The sequence below is a fragment of the Arvicola amphibius genome, chromosome 2 (genome assembly GCF_903992535.2).
Source record: "Arvicola amphibius chromosome 2, mArvAmp1.2, whole genome shotgun sequence".
Classification (NCBI taxonomy): Eukaryota; Metazoa; Chordata; class Mammalia; order Rodentia; family Cricetidae; genus Arvicola; species Arvicola amphibius.
Window position 1 is genome coordinate 149,501,327 of NC_052048.2, and position 18,263 is coordinate 149,519,589.

An 18,263-nucleotide genomic window follows, 5' to 3' on the forward strand; every position below is an offset into this window, starting at 1 on the left:
GCACCCCATCTTCAATCCTCTCATCGTTCTGAAGGAAATCCTCAAAGACCATGAGGGGAACCCTAGGGGTGGTTCTGGTTATAGATGCTGGTGTATGGGGTGGTGTGCACTTAGCTGGAGGTGTGTATTTTGATCATGACATTAGTGCACAAAATGAAATCCCAGATGTAATAAAAATTGGAGACTACCAAAGTTGTCTGCAGTATGAAACGTGTCCACTCAGTTCCTCATATGAGCTGAATTTGCCTGTAAAGTTGGTGTTAAAAATGGGCTTAGCAGGTGCCCTTATGGCCTTCTCAGAGATGAACTATGGCTAATGGACAAGGCTACCAGTGTCATAGTAGTGGGTGGACTCTAGGAAGGTGGCTGTCTTGGGACAGTCGGTGGCAGGGAAGCTAACTCACAGGTGACACTACCCAGGCCCCTGCACATGTCTGTGGTCTTGTTCAGCTCTCCTGCAGGTGTGTCTTCACTATGCACAGCCATAGTCTCTTGAACACTGACCTTGGAGGCCATATGCTCATTCACAAAGAGAGCAGCTCCAGTCTTGGTAGATCCCAGTGTTGTCTACTAGACTGTATCAGAGACCATTGGCTTGTTGCACATGGGGCCAGACTTGTTGAGGTGCCTTGGGAATTCTCTACCAAGCTTGTTAAAAATTCACGGCTTCTCTGAGCTCTTGGACAATGAATGGGTCCTCAAGGACCACCATATCCACTTCTCCTTATGTATATTTCTGTGCCGATTCCTCTGGGCTGCTGTAGAGCTTGTCATTATACCAGAGCTGCTCCACTCTCCAGTCCTGGACATCTGTGCTCCCATGATCCATAAGGCTCTTGAGCCTCATGAACTGCAGTAGGTGGTAGTTCACAATGTGCTGCAAGAGAAAGCAGGTGGTCCGATGTCTAGACTCCATACTGTGGGGGGCCACCAGGGTGAAGGTCAGGCACTGCCCAGTGCAGTCCTCTAGTGAGAAGGCTGTGGTGACCTCCTTGATTCCGTGCTAGGAGAGACTATGCTCTGCTTTGAACATGGGTCTGTGTGCCCAATATTCTTGCTTCACTGGCCTGGGGGACAGTTCTTTTATGCAGAAGGACTGTGGCAGGGAACCTAGAGCAAACTCAATGACATCAGGGCACTCTGGGCACCAGTGAATCTGACAGCATGGACAGAACATCTTGTTCCTTTATCCAGAAACTCTAGGACATCCTTCCTCTTGGGCAGCAGCACTTCAGTGAGGAACACAGAGTTCTTGTCTAAAGCCTGTGTGCCTGATGGCTGCAGCTCCAGCTCCGGCCTGCTCATCAGGAAGCCATGCACAGCTTCTATCTCCTGGGCGCTCAGCTCTGCAAACACCTTCTCATTCAGCATCCAGATAGGGTGCTCTGCCATGGCCATCTCTAGAACCAAGATGATGGCCATGCAGCCCAGTGGCAAGCTCCTTTGTGCCAGCCCCATGGCTCAGGAACTTAGCAGAAGAGAGGAGAGAACGTGGGTATTTCTCTCTCTCTCTCTCTCTCTCTCTCTCTCTCTCTCTCTCTCTCTCTCTCTCTCTCTCTCTCTCTCTCTCTGCCAGCACTCAGAGCTCACTGTCTCTAAGCCCCGCCCCCAACTGTGCTTCCTCCTTTCCCAGCTGAAGACAGTGTTGGGGTCTCTGGGTCCTGGCTCACAGTTCACAGTGCTGTTCAGGCCCCTGTGTGCATCCACTATTTCCTCCATTGTCTGAAAATCTCTTATATTCTTTCTCATCTGGGCATCTCCCATTGCTTCCTCCCTTTTTAGTTTCCAACAACTGGAAAACTTTCATGATGTAGGGGTACCACGAGTAATAGTAACCCAAGGCTAGCCCAACTGATTCTGTCCTAGTGGGGCTCAGGACTTTAGAGACAGCAAAATTCCTTTCTAATGCAGCAAATTACCTTTTATGGCGAGGCATGCTGAAATTCAGGCTAATGTTTGAAGTATAAGAAGGGAGAGTGATACAGAAGAATGAAGGAGACATAAGGATGTTTGAAAAGGGAGATACTTTATATGGTTATTGAAAACTACATTTTATATATTATGTTACATTTTATATAGATATTATATAGTATATAAATGGGGTTATGTCACCTGGGGTGATACTGCTTCCCCAGTAACAATATCACATGAATAAAAATTCTAGTATAGGCCCAGTGTGCTAGCTGTTTTTTTTTTTTTTTGTCAATTTGACATAAGCTAGAGCTATGTGGAAAGAGGAATCTCAATTGAGAAAAATGCCTCCATCAAATTTCCTGTAGGCAAGTCTATAGGGCATTTTCTTTATTAATGAGTAATGTCAGAGGGCTCAGCTTACAGGGCTCAGCTTACAGGGATGGTGCAAGCTGTAGACAGATGGCCCCGGTTGTGTAAGAGAGTAGTCTGAGCAAACCAGGAAGCAGCATTGTTCCATGGCTCTGTTTCAGCTTCTGCCTCCACGTTCCTGCCCTGACTTTCCTCCATGGGGAGCTGGAAATTGTAAGGTGAAATAAACCCTTTCCTCCTCAAGTTGGTCTTGGTTATGGCATTTATCACAGCTATAGAAACCAAACTAAGACACATGGGATAGCATCCTTCAAGTTGTCAGGGTGGTTAAAGAGACTCCCCAAATAATATATGGTCTGCCATTGCTCCTGGTTGCCTCCTATAACCTGAAGGTAAGAACCCAGTGATGAATACACTCATACTTTGGACACAGGACTTGGAGGAATCGAGCTGGAATGGACCCACTCCTGAGTTCTCACAGTGCCAAAAGGTGCGATTCCAGCTGCCACCAGAGAAAAGCAATCTAAAGTCCTACCCAGCTGTAGAGCCTATGTATCACCCACAGTGAGCAGCCTCTAAAGATATGCCTGATGGTGCAATAGTGGCATTTTTATCTTGGAGTAACCAATAACTATCTAATTGGACTTAAGTTTCCCTCAACAGAAGGGAATTCATGCTTGGTATTGTATACCCCACCAACTACCCATGGATTTGAGGTCATGGACCCTAAAGGAGAACTTATTACTGTCATTTTCCTAAATGAACATAATTTCTAACTATATTCTAAATACTTACCCTCCTGCTCATGGATAAATACAGCTCTCACCCCCATCAAAGAAGCTTCCTGGTGAAACAGATGGTATCTGTTACAGACATCGGCAACTGATCAAGATACAGAGAAAATGTGATCTTGGTATGCCCATTCCCATCTGGTACGTCTACAACCCAGCTCCTAAGCCTTTGGGAAAGAAAGCTGGCAACAGAGGCTCAGTGAGGAGTTTCAGGGGTCTGTGTTACTGGGCCTATGCCAGGGAGCCAGGGTGCATCCAGCAGTTCCCGTGAGGGTGAGGACTTGGGTGCACTTCAGTTAAAACCCAGTTGTAGAGCGGGACGAAGGCAAAGGGAAGTGTAGGCACCCATCAGGGATGTGAGAGGGAGATGTGCACAGAGCCTGAGCATCGGTGACACCACGGCTCCTGTTAGAAAATGTGTGTGTGTTCCTATGTCACACGCCCTGCTCACAGTATAGGGAACACAACGCAGTGCTCAAAAAAGGTCCAATTTTCCTGTTGGCTTCCTCTGTACAGGGAGCTTTTTTTAAATTTGGCTCTTTACACCAAGTTTACATATCCCTGCTGCTAAGGTCAAAGTTGGCTAGAACCTTCCTCTGCCAAGGGACTTTCTGTCTCAGTCCTGGACCTGACTCTGTCCATGTCCCACTCACCACCCCTTGGCACTTTGGTATTTAGTCTGCAGAGAACGAGATCTCCTGACTGCGAAAGGTGTGTGCTGCACCTGCCCCATCGCCTGTGAGCTGCTGGGCTGCTGGGAGCCTCAGCGTCCAATCCTCCTGTCTGCTGGCCCCAGTGTTCATAGTCATGGGATGTTTTGAGAAGTCCTTTCACCGTCCTGGCCTTCTACTTGTGAAGTCAATGTCCCAGCCTGGGAGCTTCCCTCGGTTGGAAACTTCTCCCCTTTTGGAGTTGGGGGGCAAGGACTGTGACCCACAATTCATTATGGTTTAAGCATCCAGTCTGACAGAAGTGGGTGAGTCTGTATAGCATAGACGGAGCAAGGCATGAGCTCAGCTCTGACTTTAGCATTTAATTTTGAAAAACAATGTAAAAGATATACTTTATTTTGCTAGTGCATGTGTATACTTGAGGGTATGTATGTACATAGCATCTAAGTTTACCATGGAAATCTGAAGAGGGCATTGGATACCCTGGTACTGGAGTTATAGACAGCTGTAAGCTTCAAACCTGGCTCCTCTGTAAGAGCAACAGATGCTATCCACATCTGGGTCATCCTTTAGAAGTCTGCTTTATTTTAGATAAGCAAAGTGAACTTCATTTTGTGTGTGTGTGTTAGTGTGCATTTGATTTGCTAAGGCATGTTGCTTCTATGCACATTGGGTGTGAATTTCAGAAGAAAACTAAGTGTGAAACGAAGCACGAATAATAAAAGCTCAGAGAAAGAAATTGGGATTCAACCTGAAGGTCTGAAAAGCAAAAAGAGTGACTCTTACCTCTCCCTCAGTCTGAAGTGGCGATCTTGCCTCCTGGAATTTCAGAATGAGACTGAGAGCTGTCTCCTCCTGTTTTATAATCGTCTCTAGGTCTCGGATTAAGGGCGTGCACCACTACCATTTGGTTTCCATGGCAAACTAGTGTGGCTACTGGGATTAAAGGTGTGTGTTACCATGGCCTGGTCTGCAAGGCTGGCCAATGTGGCTGTTTTCTTTTCTGATCTGCAGACAAACTTTTTTTTATTGAAATACGAATGAAGTGCCACTGCAGCGTCTTCCTCAGGCGCCACCACCGTTCCGGTTCTTCTCCTATTCCTCCTCCTGCTCCTGCTCCTGCTCCTCCTCCTGCTCCTGCTCCTGCTCCTGCTCCTCCTCCTCTTCTTTTGCTTGAAATAGGCTTAATTTAATTTGGGCTGGAATCCAACTGATTATGTAGCTGATGATGGCCTTGAATTTCTAATCCTGCTGCTTATACCTCCTACTCCTAGAATTACAGGTGTGGGTCACCACACCTGGATTTTTTCTTTTATGACTTTGAGTCTCTTATTGTCCCAGAACTAGACCAGTAGGCCAGTGGGCTGGCCGGGCTGTGCCACAGATTCGCCTGCCTCTCAGTTCTGGGATTACAAGTATATGCTACCAAACCCTGGTTTGTTTTTTTTTTTTTTATTCTGAGGATGGAGGACAATTCCTGGTTATTGCAAGACCAGCACTTACATAAATGAACCATCTACCCTGCATCTAAATTAAAAATGATTTTTATTGGTATATGATTATACATAATAGAACATATTTTCATATGGGTATATATGTGTTTTGATCATGTTCACCTGATATTGTCCCCTTTCCTCTCCTGCCAGTCCCTTTCCTCTTCCCAACCAGCACACCAACTATTTTCATGTCTCTCTCTCTTTCTGACTCAATGAGTTTCATGTGTATGTTTGCTTAAGCATGGCTCAGGGTCTGTATATGTGAACATAAGCAATCTTCCCAAGGCAACACCCCCGTAAAAAAAAGGTCTCTTTCCTTCAACAAGTGTTTTATAGCCATATAAACCCTCTAGGATGGGAGGGTCCACGTGAGCTCCTCTTCTCTCCAGTGTGCTGATCATCCTCGTATCACGCAGACCTAGACTTCATTTGCAGTCTTGGTTTAAGAGGCGTTTCAATTTGTACCCAAATTGAACAGGAAGTACAGAACACTGCCTGTTCTCTTCCTGGATTTACATCTCCCCAGTTACCAGCATCCACCCACTGGTCCATGTGCCACAACATCCCTTTCCACCCAGAATCCATATTGGACACCAGGGTTCCTGTTTGCTGTGCATCCAGAGGATGATGACAAAGGTGTGTGACAGGCACCTGCCACGGAAATGCCAGAGTGCTCCCACCTCCCCCAAGTCTTCCAAACTTTCCCTGTTCCTCCCTCTCTGAAGTTGTATCTGGGCCATGTACTGATAGTTTGGCTTTCTAGAGGGCATACCTATAATCCTGCAGTGGGCAGTATATATTTCTTGTGTCTTCATGTCCCTCATGACCAGTGTCCTCCTACTTTGCAACCTCTTATCCACAAATACCCTTTCCCCACCCTGGAAGGAAGGAGATGCAGGAGAGAGATGTGAGGTAATAGGAGCAGGATGTTATGAGGAGGTAGCTGGGGAACAAGTGACAGAGGAGGCATAGAGGCCAAGGCAGAACTTGGCAGTAAGTGACCCTCCCAGCTGCAGACAGGAAGCAGGCCCACTCCATTTAACCCACCTCTTCCAGGGACCTTCTCCATCTCTCCAGAGTGACCTGGAGAGGCCATCTGTCACCTCCTGGTCTTTTCTTTTCCTTCTCTTCCTGGTCTCTGTGTCTTTATTTCTGCTCCCCTCACACTATGACTGCTCCACTTGCTGACCCTCTTTTCCTGCCATCAGATGCCCCTGGGAGCTCTGCTCTGTCACATTACTGTCCCCACTCACAAGTACCACCGAGCCCCAAGCATGTACATCATGACTGGAAAGCTAGTGAAAGATGAGGAAGAGGTGAATGGTGGATTTTGTTCCCAAGCTACCTCCAGATTAGCAGGGGTAGTGAGGTGGCTAGTTTTATGTCAACTTGACACAAGCTGGAGTCATCTGAGAGGAGGGACCCTCAGGTGAGAAAATTCCTCCATAAGATCAGGCTGTAGGCACACCCATAGGACATTTTCTTAGTGATTGATGTGGGAGGCATCCCATTGTGGGTGGGGCCATCCCTGTGGTGGTGGTTCTGGGTTCTATAAGAAAGCAGGCTGAACTGTCCAGTAAACAGTACTCCTCCATGGCTTCTGCATCAGCTCCTGCCTAGATTCCTGCTCTACTTGAATTCCTGCCCTGACTTCCATTTATGATAAACTATGATGTGGAAGCATAAGCCAAATAAACCCTTCCCTCCCCAAGTTGCTTTGGTCATGGTGTTTCATTGCAATAATAGAAAGCCTTGCTCTGGGACAATGGTCTGTATTCTGTTAATTAATTTTAAATAAATGCTGATTGGCCAGTAGTCAGGCAGGAAGTACAGGTGGGACAACCAGACAGGTAGTAGAGGTGAGTCAATGAAAAGGAGAATTCTGGGAAGAAGAAAATCCTAGTGTGCAGTTGTGACCCAGCCACAGAAGAAGCAGGATGTGACTGCCTCACCAAGTAAGGTACCAAGCCACGTGGCTAACACAGACAAGAAATAATGGGCTAATATAAATTATGAGTTAATAAGAAGTCTGAGCAACTAGGCCTATCAGTTTATAACTAATGTAGACCTCTGTGTGATTTCTTTGGGACTTAATGACTGCGGGAACTGGGCAGGACAAGGACCAGGTGGGACAGAAATTCTTGGTCAACCAAAGAAGGAGTCAACAAACCAGACAGATAGCAATAGCCACCCCCCATGTCCAAGGCAAAGGACATCAAATAAGGGACTGAATTTTTGTGTTAGATGATTTTTTTCACTGTTGAGGTGTTCAGGTCCCTTTCATGGAGGCTGTACATGAATTCATGAATTGTCCCACTTCAGTGATGTTGTGCCTAAGGAAGCCATGAAATTGCTTGTGTGTGTGTGTGTGTGTGTGTGTGTGTGTGTGTGTGTGAGAGAGAGAGAGAGAGAGAGAGAGAGAGAGAGAGAGAGAGAGAGAGAGAGAGAGACAGACAGACAGACAGAGACTGTTGCTATCCTGCTATGCTAAGGGTAACTTTGAGGACTGACAGCCACTTCTGACTTTTCCTCCATCGGTTTCTAGTTTTCTGATCACATGACTTATTCACTCTTCATTGTATTTTTTTTTTTTTTGGTCATGATTTCCCACAGAACATGGAGCTCACTGATTCTTTGAGACTGGCCTGCCAGAAAGCTCTGTGGACGTCCCTGTTTTTGTTTACCAGCCCTAGAGTCAGGTATCAAATGATGCCATTCTGTGCTCAGTTTTACTTGAATTGGGAGCTGAACTCAAGACCTCACGCCTTTTCCAACTGGACCTTTGTCCCACCTCCATCTCTAAAGTTCTTCAAGGCTGTGTTTCCAGGGAGAATAATCAGTTTCCTTGCCTTCCAGCTTTCTGAGAGCATCTCAACACCTCCCGATATCCACTCCTATAACCCGGATCTCCAGTATCCTCCCATTCTTTTCCCTGAGTTAGCATACGATGCATGTTGTTCTCTGCTGTCTTCTTCTCCCACTAACTATATCCTGCAGAGTTTCACAATGTCATCATTGATGCAGTTTTTTTTATTTCTATCACCTGGGACTGGGGGCAGCTGTGCTCTAATGTATTGACCTGTTCCCAGATACAGATGTTACCAGACTTTCATTGCTACAGACAGCACCACAGTGATTCAGCATACATAAACATTTTTAAAGATGTGTTTAAAGAGATCTTTGGGGTAAACCTCAGATGCTGGAACAATGTCCAGGTGAAGGCATTGGTGACTTTATTAGACTTCCCATTTCAGCCTCTCTCTCTGTGCTCATCATGGAGGTGGGCCAATTCCCCTGTACGAGAGGGAGCTGGAAGCCTCAGACATTGAAAAACTCATACGATAGAGAAATCCAGATGTGTACACCATCTAGGAATGTGGCCATGGTTCAGTCAACGGCAGGAAGTAACTCATAGTAACATGCCCAGGCCTCAGCCTATGTTCATGTATTGTGTCTGAATATACACAGCTGTGGATGTCTTCTATAAATACCATAGCCTCTTGCATACTGACCTTGTAAATGACACACTTCACCCCTAAGCTCATCTTAAATGCTTGTTGCCCAGAAGAGGACCTCAGCTGGAAGAAGGCACTCCAGCCTCCATACAACACACTGTTGCCCTCTAGGCTGTAGTGAGGGAAGTGGGACTGGTCGTGTTGGGGTGCATGATGACATCTTCCCATATTGCTGTATGATAAACCTGCCATGGCTCTGGTGAACTCTACACCATGGGAGGGCCACACTGGCGGAATGACACACGCTGGTGATTGACACACACTGGCCATAACGTTTTTGTAGTAAGAAGCTGGGAGCATCAAGAAAAGCAAACCAACATGGGCTTGTTGGCCCTCTCAGGTTTTGTAGAAAAGGCTATATTTTGCTTAAGAGATGGGTCTTGAAACTCAACACTCACAGCTATCCCCCTGGCTCAGAGGAAATTGCTGTAGTAGATCTACCGTGTAGATTACACGGTAGGGCCCCACGGCAAACTTGGTGACCCTGGAGTGCTCCAGGGCATCAGTGATGATGATATGGGCTGCCACCCCAGGAGATGGTTTTCTTCGTGGGGAAAATTCAGCACATCTTTCTTCTGGGGCAGAATCATCTCAATGAGGAGCACAGAGTTCTGGGTTGAAGTTATTATCTCAGATGGCTGCAGCTCCAGCTCCTTCGTATTCATCCAGGAGGTGTGCGCCAACCTCCACCCTTCAGTGCTCAGGCCCCCGGACACCTGTGGTTTGAAATCCAAGCTCTACCCGAATGGCCATGCGTATCACCAAGGCTTCACACACCCAGTTCAGTGCCAAGCTCCTTCACATCACCCCCGTGGTGACACAGGTACTTCCATCTCTGAGCCAGCGCCTCCCAGAGCCTTGGTGCTAGGCCTAAACACTCCCCCACATCTCTGCTTCTCCTCTGCATCTAGCTGCAGCCTCAGCTGGAGCCTCTGGGTCTCCTCTCACAGTTCACAGTGCTGGCCAATTTCTATCGATTTCTTCCTTCACCTGCACATCCCTTTTATAGATAAACTCCCACTTTTCCCTAGGTTGGTGTTATCTTAGTGAGGGAATATGCTTTGGCCAGGGGCACAGCTTGAGTACAGCTGCCCAAGGCTTGGTCCCCAAGCGCCACAAAGTGCTCTCTCCTGGTAGTCCAGAAGGCTGTACTGCAAGCAGAACTACCTTTCAAGGACACAATTTACCTTTGAGAGGGATGCATTTTGAAATCGGTATAGACATTTGATTTCAGACTCTAGGGTCAAGCGGCCCTGGGTTCAAATCCTGGTAAATCACAACAGGAAGGACCGCCTTTGTGAAGGCTCTGAGACATGTTATGAGTGGCAGCTCTGGAAAACGCTGGAGTCATAGTGTTGAGGACAATGTAGGCTTCTCTATCTGTTTGTTCTTGTTTTCCTTTGTTCACAACCACAGGTTAGAACAGCCCACATCTACCTCTTCAGTTCTCCAGGTTGCTCTAAACAATGTTCCCCTGCCCTGAGTAACATGCTCCTGTCTTAGGAGTTTTTTATTCCATCCCCACTTATCCCCCCCTCCCTCTTTCTGTTTGAGACAGGATTTCACTGTATAGTACTGGCTGGCCTAGAACTTACTATGTAGACCAGGCTGGCCTTGAATTTGCAGAGACCTGCCTTTGTTTCTCTGCTGAAATCGAAGGCATGTACCACCACAGCTGACTCTTCTCTTTTGTGTCTTTACATGCCTATGTGTGCCCATGCTGTGTGAGTGCCCATGTTCCTGTGTATGGCTTCCTCGTGAATAAAGTCTGTTGTCTGACTTTCTCCTCTTCATTTTGAGGCTGGGTCTCTCACTGAACCTGGAACTCACTGATTCTGCTAGACTGGCTGGCCAGTGAACTCTGAGGATCTGCCTGTCTCCGTTGCTGCAGAAAAGGACATGGGCCACCATGCTTCTCCCTCTTCTGAGGACGTTGGACATCTGATTGCAGCTTCTCATACCTGCAGGGCAAGAACTAAGCTATAAGTCTAGCTCCAGCTCTGGGGTTGTTACAGACTGTGTTCCTGACAGAGGCACTCTGGAAAAATTCTGTTTCCTTGTCCCCTTCAACTGTTTGCAGGCAGAGAGATACCTTTCACCTTTAATCCCTGTATAGGGTTCTTAGTTTCCTCCTACTCATACACAGAAGCTGGCACACTGTGTGCATGATTGTCTGCCATTTTCTTCTGCTATGAAGCTCACCCTGTAGGTGTTTCCCTACAGTCCTGGCTCACACACTTTCCCTGTCATTTGGCGCCGCAGCAGGGCTGTGCTTTAGTTGATTGAGCTGTTCTGTTCTGCAGGTGCAGAGTCCGTTGTCTCTAGACTTTGCTTGATGCACACAGTTCTACTGCGAATCAGCACACTCACATTTTTTGTTTGTTTATTGATGAAAGGATCTTGGGGGCAAACTTTAGATGCTAAAACAACAACAACAGAATGAGATGTTGGTAATCTTGTAGATTTCCCCTTAACGGCTTTCTTCTGCATGTCCAGCTTTGAGGTGGGACAATTCCCATACAGTTTCCCTAAGGGAGATAGGAAAGTCTCAGATACTGAAAAACCCATCAGGTAGAGAAACCCAGTATCTTTGTCCTGGCCTTGGAGGTCTTTTAGGCAGCAGTAGGTTAGATATATGGAGCTCATGCCCACATATCTGAGTAAATGGCCACATCCTCTACAGTTCTAGAAACAATACAGAAGGGTCAAATGCCAAAGGTTTATTGAGCGTCCTTGTGGGGCTCTGGGACTGTTGAGCTGGATCTGAGGCTGGACTCTTGACACAGGGTTGTAGGTCCCATTGAGGCTGAAGGAGGAGGCATCAGGCAGACCTTGTCCCCAGTGGCTTAGTGTTTGATATACGGTTGGCAGTTGTAGCTCGGAGTCTTCCAGCGGTATAGAGGAAGTTGAAAGGCTGGAGTGAGAAGCCTACAAAGCTCCTAGCTGCGACCATCCTGGGGACAGTTTCAGAATGGGGCTCATGAGAGAATCCCACTGTCACCCAGGCCACCAAGTCCTGAGGGAAAGAAAAAGGCTTTAGTGGGCAAGGAGGTACTGTGAACCCTGGAAGGACAGGGTCCTTTTTTTAAATTTTATTTTTATTATTTTCAGCCTGATGACAGTTTCCCCTCCCTTTCTTTCTCCCTCCTCCCCTCCCAGTCCCTTCCTCCAACCTCCCCTCTTTCCCCACTCCATCCACTCTCTCTTCCTTTCTATTCAGAAAAGGGCAGGCCTCCCATGTATATCAGCCAGCCAGGGCATATCAAGTTTCAGTAAGACTAGGTAGCTCCTCTCCTATTGAGGCTGGATGAGGCAACCCAGTAGGAGGAAAGGGTCCCCAAAACAGGTAACAGAGTTAGAGACAACTTCTGCCTCCACTGTTAAGAGCCCCACAAAAAGACACAGCTGTATCATGTGTGCAGAGGCCCCATGCAAGCTCTCTGATTGGCTGTTTGATCTGTCAGCCCCTATGATTCCAGTTTAGTTGAGTCTATGGTTTTTTTGTAGTAGGACATGGTCATTTTATAATGTGTCTACAAACTTCCCCAGATAGCCTCAGCCCCATTGAAAAGAAGCTGGCTCTCTACATGGGAAGTAGAAAGTAGAAAAAGACAGGATCTCCTGAGTAAATTGGGAGCATGGGGACCTTGGGGAAGGGTTAAAGTGGGGAGGGGAGATGCAGGGAGGGGAGCAGAGAAAAATGTAGAGCTCAATAAATATCAATAAAAAACAAACAAAAAAATAAATTTGGAACTGACATTGGCTCACAAAAAAAAAAGAAAGAAAAGAAAAGAGGCTGGCTCATCTTTCATGATCTCTGAGCTTGCCCTCCACCTGCAAGCCATACTCCTAGGACCAGCAACAGGTCCAGTTAGAGGGTAGTAACAAGGCCAGAGGAGGAGGGGAACGACTAGTCCAGTACCTGGTCTTCAATACGCTCATCATTCTGAAGGAAATCCTCAAAGACCACGGGGGGATCCCAGGGGTGGTTCTGATTGTAGATGCTGGTGCTGCATCGTTCAGACTCCCAATATTTGGTCACCGCCAGGGAGTACCTGAAGATTGAGAAGCCGGGTGGCTCTGAGCACTGGGGCTGCCTCTGAGACTCAGCTAGGGCTCCGGACAGCCTCAGAGCTTCAGACAGGGAAGTTAGTGCTTCCTCACAATGTGCGGTCATCTCCCAGGACTTTGCAAGAGTGCCCAAAGCCACCTGAGGGTCAAGATTGCCATGGGCACCTCCCCTCCCACCCCACGTTCGTGAGGACACACACCCAGACCCACGTGTGGCTCAGAGCCTCAAGAACGGAAGCACAGAGAAACATTCACTGTCAGGGAGGAGCCCCCCCTTCCCTGGACTCCTTACCTGGCCCAGGTGAAGGCTAAGTCCTCCTGGGACTCAGGGCTCAGCTTCTGCTTAGATGTGGAGTAGATCTGTAGGCGGTAGCTGCGCCTGTATCCCAAGATATCCTTTTCGGGGCTGCTAAAGAGCAGGAATGGAGGCAGAGTCTGTCCGAAGGGGAAGGTGGCCTGGCGCTCCTGGGAGTACTGTGTCTTCAATGGTGTGCCTTGGATCAGGTGGTGTTGGCTGGTGGTGTTTCTCTGCCTGATCTGCAGTGTGTGGAAGCTGTTGTTGGTGCCTGAAACCAAGAAGGGAGGAGGAGGTTGAGAACCAGCTTAGCTTGGACACTTCCTCCCTCCACCCTGGATCTCCAACATAGACCACATCCGCAGCCAGCGGCCAGCAAGAAACAGTTCTGGAGCAGAAGCTGGGCTAGCAGTGTGAGCCGTGAAACTAAGTGAACCCCAAACCAGAGGAGCTGAAGGACAGCTCAGGGCTCAGCCCCGGCAGCTGTGGTGAGACTTTCAGTGTGCCTCAGACTGTTTTCAGGCGAGCTGTGATACAGCCTGTTTGCCATGGTCTTAACCCTGGAGAAGGGATAGCCTGTGTTAATGAAGGCCTGAGAACTGGCAATATATGTATTCTGGGCCGTAAGGACAAGTGGAATTCATGGATTACAGATACCCATCTGATCCTGGTGGCCTTGTTCTGTTGTTGGCTTTGATGTCAAGCATCACAGGCATGACACTCCTCTGTGGTGACATTATATACCCAGGAAACACAAAGCGCCCCCTGATGGCACTATGGACCATCTTTGAGGGCTAGGCAATAGCATTCCATTCCTCTCTCCCATTGCACTTCTTCCTCCCCTCTGCTCTGCACCTCTGAATTCAGACGCAAGGCATACGCACACCTAATATTCTGGATAATACTAGAGTACCATTCACAGCAACTATTTCTCAAATATGCATAATATTTCATCATGAGAAGCAACTGAGTGACAGGGAGGGTCTGATTTCAAGTCTTACCTGCCACATCCAGGTCAACACGGTAGTGCACAAGGTGGGTGTGACTGTTGACAAGGTGGTGAGTTAGCAGATGAGCTTTGCCCAACCCCTCAGGGGTGTATATGGTGGTGTGGATATAGCCTGTGGCATGCATCTTGGCTAAGATCATGCCGTCAGTATAGAAGATGAAGTCCCAGATGTAATCAAAATTGTAGAAGGCTGAGGTTGCCCGTAGCACCAGCTTGTGTCCCATTACATCTGAAAAGAAGTTGATTCTGCCTGGAAAGTCAGTGTTAAAGACGGGCCCAACAGGCATCCCTGTAGGGATCTCAAAGATGCAGAGGGCTCGTGGATAACGGACAGGTCCATCAGAGTCATAATAGTGGATGGCGTCTAGGAAGGTGGCTGTCTCTGGGCAGTTGATGCCAGGGACTAATTCATGAGTCGCACTGCCCATGCTCCAGCCTAGATCCATGGTCTTGGTCAGATCTCCTGCAGGTGTGCTTTCTCTATGCACAGCCATAGCTGTCTGCACGCTGACCTCATAGGCTATCGGCTCATTCCTGAAGCGCACATTCAGTAGCTGCAGCCCAGAAGAGGGTCGAAGCTGGAAAGAGAAGCTCCAGCCTTTGTAGGTCACAGTGTTGCCCTCTAGGCTGTAGCTGGGACCATCGCCTTTGCCCACATGAGGGCCAGACTTGTTAAGGGGTAGTGGGAATTCCCCCCTAGGCTTGTTAAAGATCTGTGGCTGCTGTGTGTTCTCAGGCAGTGGGTCCTTGAGAACCACTGTGTCTACTTCTCCATCAGCGTATTTCTGAGCCAGTTCTTCTGGGCTGCTGTAGAGCTTGTCATTATACCAGAGCTGTGCCACTCTCCAGTCCTGGACATCTGTGCTCCCGTGATCCACAAGAATCTCTAGCCCTGTGGGCTGCAGTTGGTTTTTCACAATGCGCTGCAAGAGAAACCAGGTGGCCCGAAGTCTAGACTCCACACTGTGGGGGGCCACATGGGTGAAGGTCAGGCAATGTCCGTTGCAGTCCTCTAGTGAGAAGCCGGTGGTGTCCAGGAAAAACTTCTCTAAGGGTATGGTGGCGTTCTTGATTTTGCGGTAGAGAAGGCTTTGCTCTACTTTGGACATGGGTCTAGATGCCCAGGATCGATGTTTTGCTGGCCTAGGAGACAGCTCTCTCAAGTAGATGGGCTGTGGCAGGGGCCCCACAGAAAACTCGGTAACATTGGGGCGCTCTTGGGCGCTAAAGAAAATGACGACACGGGCTTCCCGCACTGGAAGTTTTGTTCCTTTATCCAGAAACTCTAGGACATCCTTCTTCTTGGGCAGCAGCGCTTCAATGAGGAACACAGAGTTCTTGTCTAAAGCCTGTGTGCCCGATGGCTGCAGCTCCAGCTCCGGCCTGCTCATCAGGAAGCCATGCACAGCTTCTATCTCCTGGGCGCTCAGCTCTGCAAACACCTGGGCCTTGTCTTTCAGAGTCCAGGTAGGGTGCTCTGCCATGACCATCTCTAGAACCAAGATGATGGCCATGCAGCCCAGTGGCAAGCTCCTTTGTGCCAGCCCCATGGCTCAGGAACTTAGCAGAAGAGAGGAGAGAACGTGGGTATTTCTCTCTTTCTACCAGCACTCAGAGCTCACTGTCTCTAAGCCCCGCCCTCCAACTGTGCTTCCTCCTTACCCAGCTGAAGACAGTGTTGGAGTCCCTGGGTCCTGGCTCACAGTTCACAGTGCTGTTCAGGCCCCTGTGTGCATCCACTATTTCCTCCGTCGTCTGAAAATCTCTTATATTCTTTCTTATCTTGACATCTCCCATTGTCCCCCCCTTTTATGATGTTATAACAGTGGGGAACATTCTTCAGCAGGGTGCACCATGAGTCACAGAAGCCCAAGGCTTGGTCCTCAAGGGCAACTAATGGCCTGTGATTTAGTGGCCCAGAGGGCTGTAGTGATAGCAAAATTCCCTCCCTGATTCAACAGATGATCGTTTAGGGGGCTGTATGCTGAAATTTAGGTTAAATGTTTATAATACAGGAAGGGGGTGGCAATACAAGAGAGAAATATAGGTGGAATGGAATGATAATAATGTTTGAAAAAACCACAGGGAAACATTTTATAAGCTTACTGAAAATCACACTATACTACACGGCGACACAGACACACTTAAATGGAATTACACCATACCAGGTTGATGTAACCCCCTCCCAAAAGGAGCTATCTGAGGAGGAACATGTTTGTGTCTTTGTATAGTATCAGCATTTATGGAAGAACAATAAATTCATACTGTCAATAACAGCAGTTTGTCATATAACCCTGCTTGCTTTGGAAACCCAGCCAAGCCAAACACAAGTTCTTTTGCCCCAGTCTTAATTACCAGTATCAACTCTCATATCACACAGTAAAAATAAGTATGTATATCTGTATTAATATATATGGCTTACAAAATGAATACAAGTTAAAGAGACTGAAACAGAGTTCAAGACATGAGCCGAGGAGTCTGGATCGATAAGACGAGGAGCCAGACTTGTGCCGGGAGGGACAGCTGCCGGTGGTGCTGGAGTCAAGCTCTGAGAGAAGATGAGCTAACCTCAAGGGGAAAGGTCAAGCTGTGGGTCATGGGCAGGAAATGCTGGGTTCAGGTTCAGGTCCAGTTTCAGATGAGTTAATAGATAGGCAGTTGAGCAGGTGTGTCAACGGAAGGGGACTAAGCGGATCCAAATTCCAAGGATAGTGAAGAGTCCTCTTGTTGATCCTTGAGGCACAACCCAGGAGTCAGGTGACGGATTGGTGTGGGGCCACACCATCACAGGTCTCGGATTCCATCACTGTAAGAGGGTTCAAGTGAGGGCTTTGGACCCTTTCCTTGATTTGTCTGGGTCTAGTTTCTCTGATATGGTTTTCATTGCTCATGTATTCATGTCTCAGTTCACCCCAGCAAATTGACTGGGTGGTTCTCTTTCTGCCCCCAAGAGTGAGTAATTGACAAACCTGACAGAGGGCGAAGTTTCTGGGTCAACTCAGGGGCTGCAATCATCCTTCTCCCTCAGAATGGAGTCAAGGTTTCTTGTGAAGTGGAAATTCTTAGGACAAGACCCATGCAGAAAAACCGCTGTTTCCACAATGCAGAGCTTCAGAGTAGTGCTTAGCCTGGTCTCAATGCGGGGAAGATTTAAACCGCACGAACAAACAGACCAACTAGGATAACAGGACAGAAGACTCATTTCCTGTCCTGACGTTTACCATGGCTTACTGTGTTTTGGACAGAAGGTGAGTGCCCAGATGAGACGTTCCTTGGCACAGGGGGGCAGTTGTCCCACACAGATAGGATGTGGCAGCGGGACACCCACAGCAAACTTCGAGACATTGATCCTGATTACCAAGATGACAACACAGGATTCTTGAAAGAATGTCTTTTTTCTTTATCTGGAAAATCCAGGTCATCCTTCCCGAGGATCCAGAGCCGCCACCACTGTCAGCATCCGTCAGCATGGGCCATGTGTGTCAACTGTTATGTGACAGGGCTACCTCACTGCTCCCCTAAATCTGTGATGAGTGCGAAGGCTGGGCGAGCATCCTGGGGATTATGGAAAGTATGGAATGACAGGCAAATGCACTGCAGTGAGGGGGAGTGTTCTTACCTCTCCCCAAATCGTCAACAGTCTCTGTGTTACTCCTGACACCTGGACTTGTGCTGCTACTGAGCCACTGAGCGTTCACCGTCTTTTTAGAAGACTCGAGTATAATCCTTTAGTAGTTAAGCATGCATTTCTAGTTCATGTCCTTTCTAGTTGGCCTCCTACAGCACAGTCTCTCGCCCCCCACATCTCTTTCAGATTTACTTAGAAGGAAGGGGTAGAGAAGAGATGTTTAGACCTTTCCCTTGTGACATACTATGGTTTTCTGGTCAGGAATATCTCTTTGGTGTGTGGTGGACAAACATGGGTGGAGTCCATGGCCACTGATCTGAGTATGTGGTCCACATACTCTCCAGGTCCAAAAAGCAGCACACAGTGGTGGAAATGGAAGGCTTTGCTGTGTGTATTTATGGGGCCTTTATGTGTGTATTTATGTATTAGACAGGGCCTTGGGCCAGACTCTTCATACAAGATGGTAGATCCGTCTCATTGTACCTGAAAGGAGGAGGCTCTCTT

General features: G+C 47.9%; 1 protein-coding gene and 1 pseudogene across 1 annotated transcript; both read right to left on the reverse strand.

The window, feature by feature from the left end:
- Positions 1 to 110: 110 nt before the first annotated feature.
- On the reverse strand, positions 111 to 1,458 carry LOC119807352 (annotated as a pseudogene).
- A 10,119-nt stretch (positions 1,459 to 11,577) lies between these two features.
- LOC119807917 (amiloride-sensitive amine oxidase [copper-containing]-like) lies at positions 11,578 to 15,681 on the reverse strand. Its single transcript, XM_038320144.1, has 4 exons — positions 14,124 to 15,681; positions 13,120 to 13,393; positions 12,679 to 12,811; positions 11,578 to 11,772 (listed from the first exon to the last, which is right to left on the reverse strand). Exons 1-4 carry the CDS (start codon positions 15,679 to 15,681, stop codon positions 11,578 to 11,580), a joined length of 2,160 nt encoding a protein of 719 aa, XP_038176072.1.
- Positions 15,682 to 18,263: the final 2,582 nt, after the last annotated feature.

What these genes read in the sequence shown, in the direction of transcription:
- LOC119807917 (XM_038320144.1), bottom strand. Translation starts at nt 15,681, where the DNA reads ATGGGGCTGGCACAAAGGAGCTTGCCACTGGGCTGCATGGCCATCATC. An exon ending in TGTTGACCTGGATGTGGCAG is followed by an intron (nt 13,394 to 14,123) that starts GTAAGACTTGAA and finishes TCTTGGTTTCAG; the next exon opens with GCACCAACAACAGCTTCCAC. An exon ending in TTAGCCTTCACCTGGGCCAG is followed by an intron (nt 12,812 to 13,119) that starts GTAAGGAGTCCA and finishes CTCAATCTTCAG; the next exon opens with GTACTCCCTGGCGGTGACCA.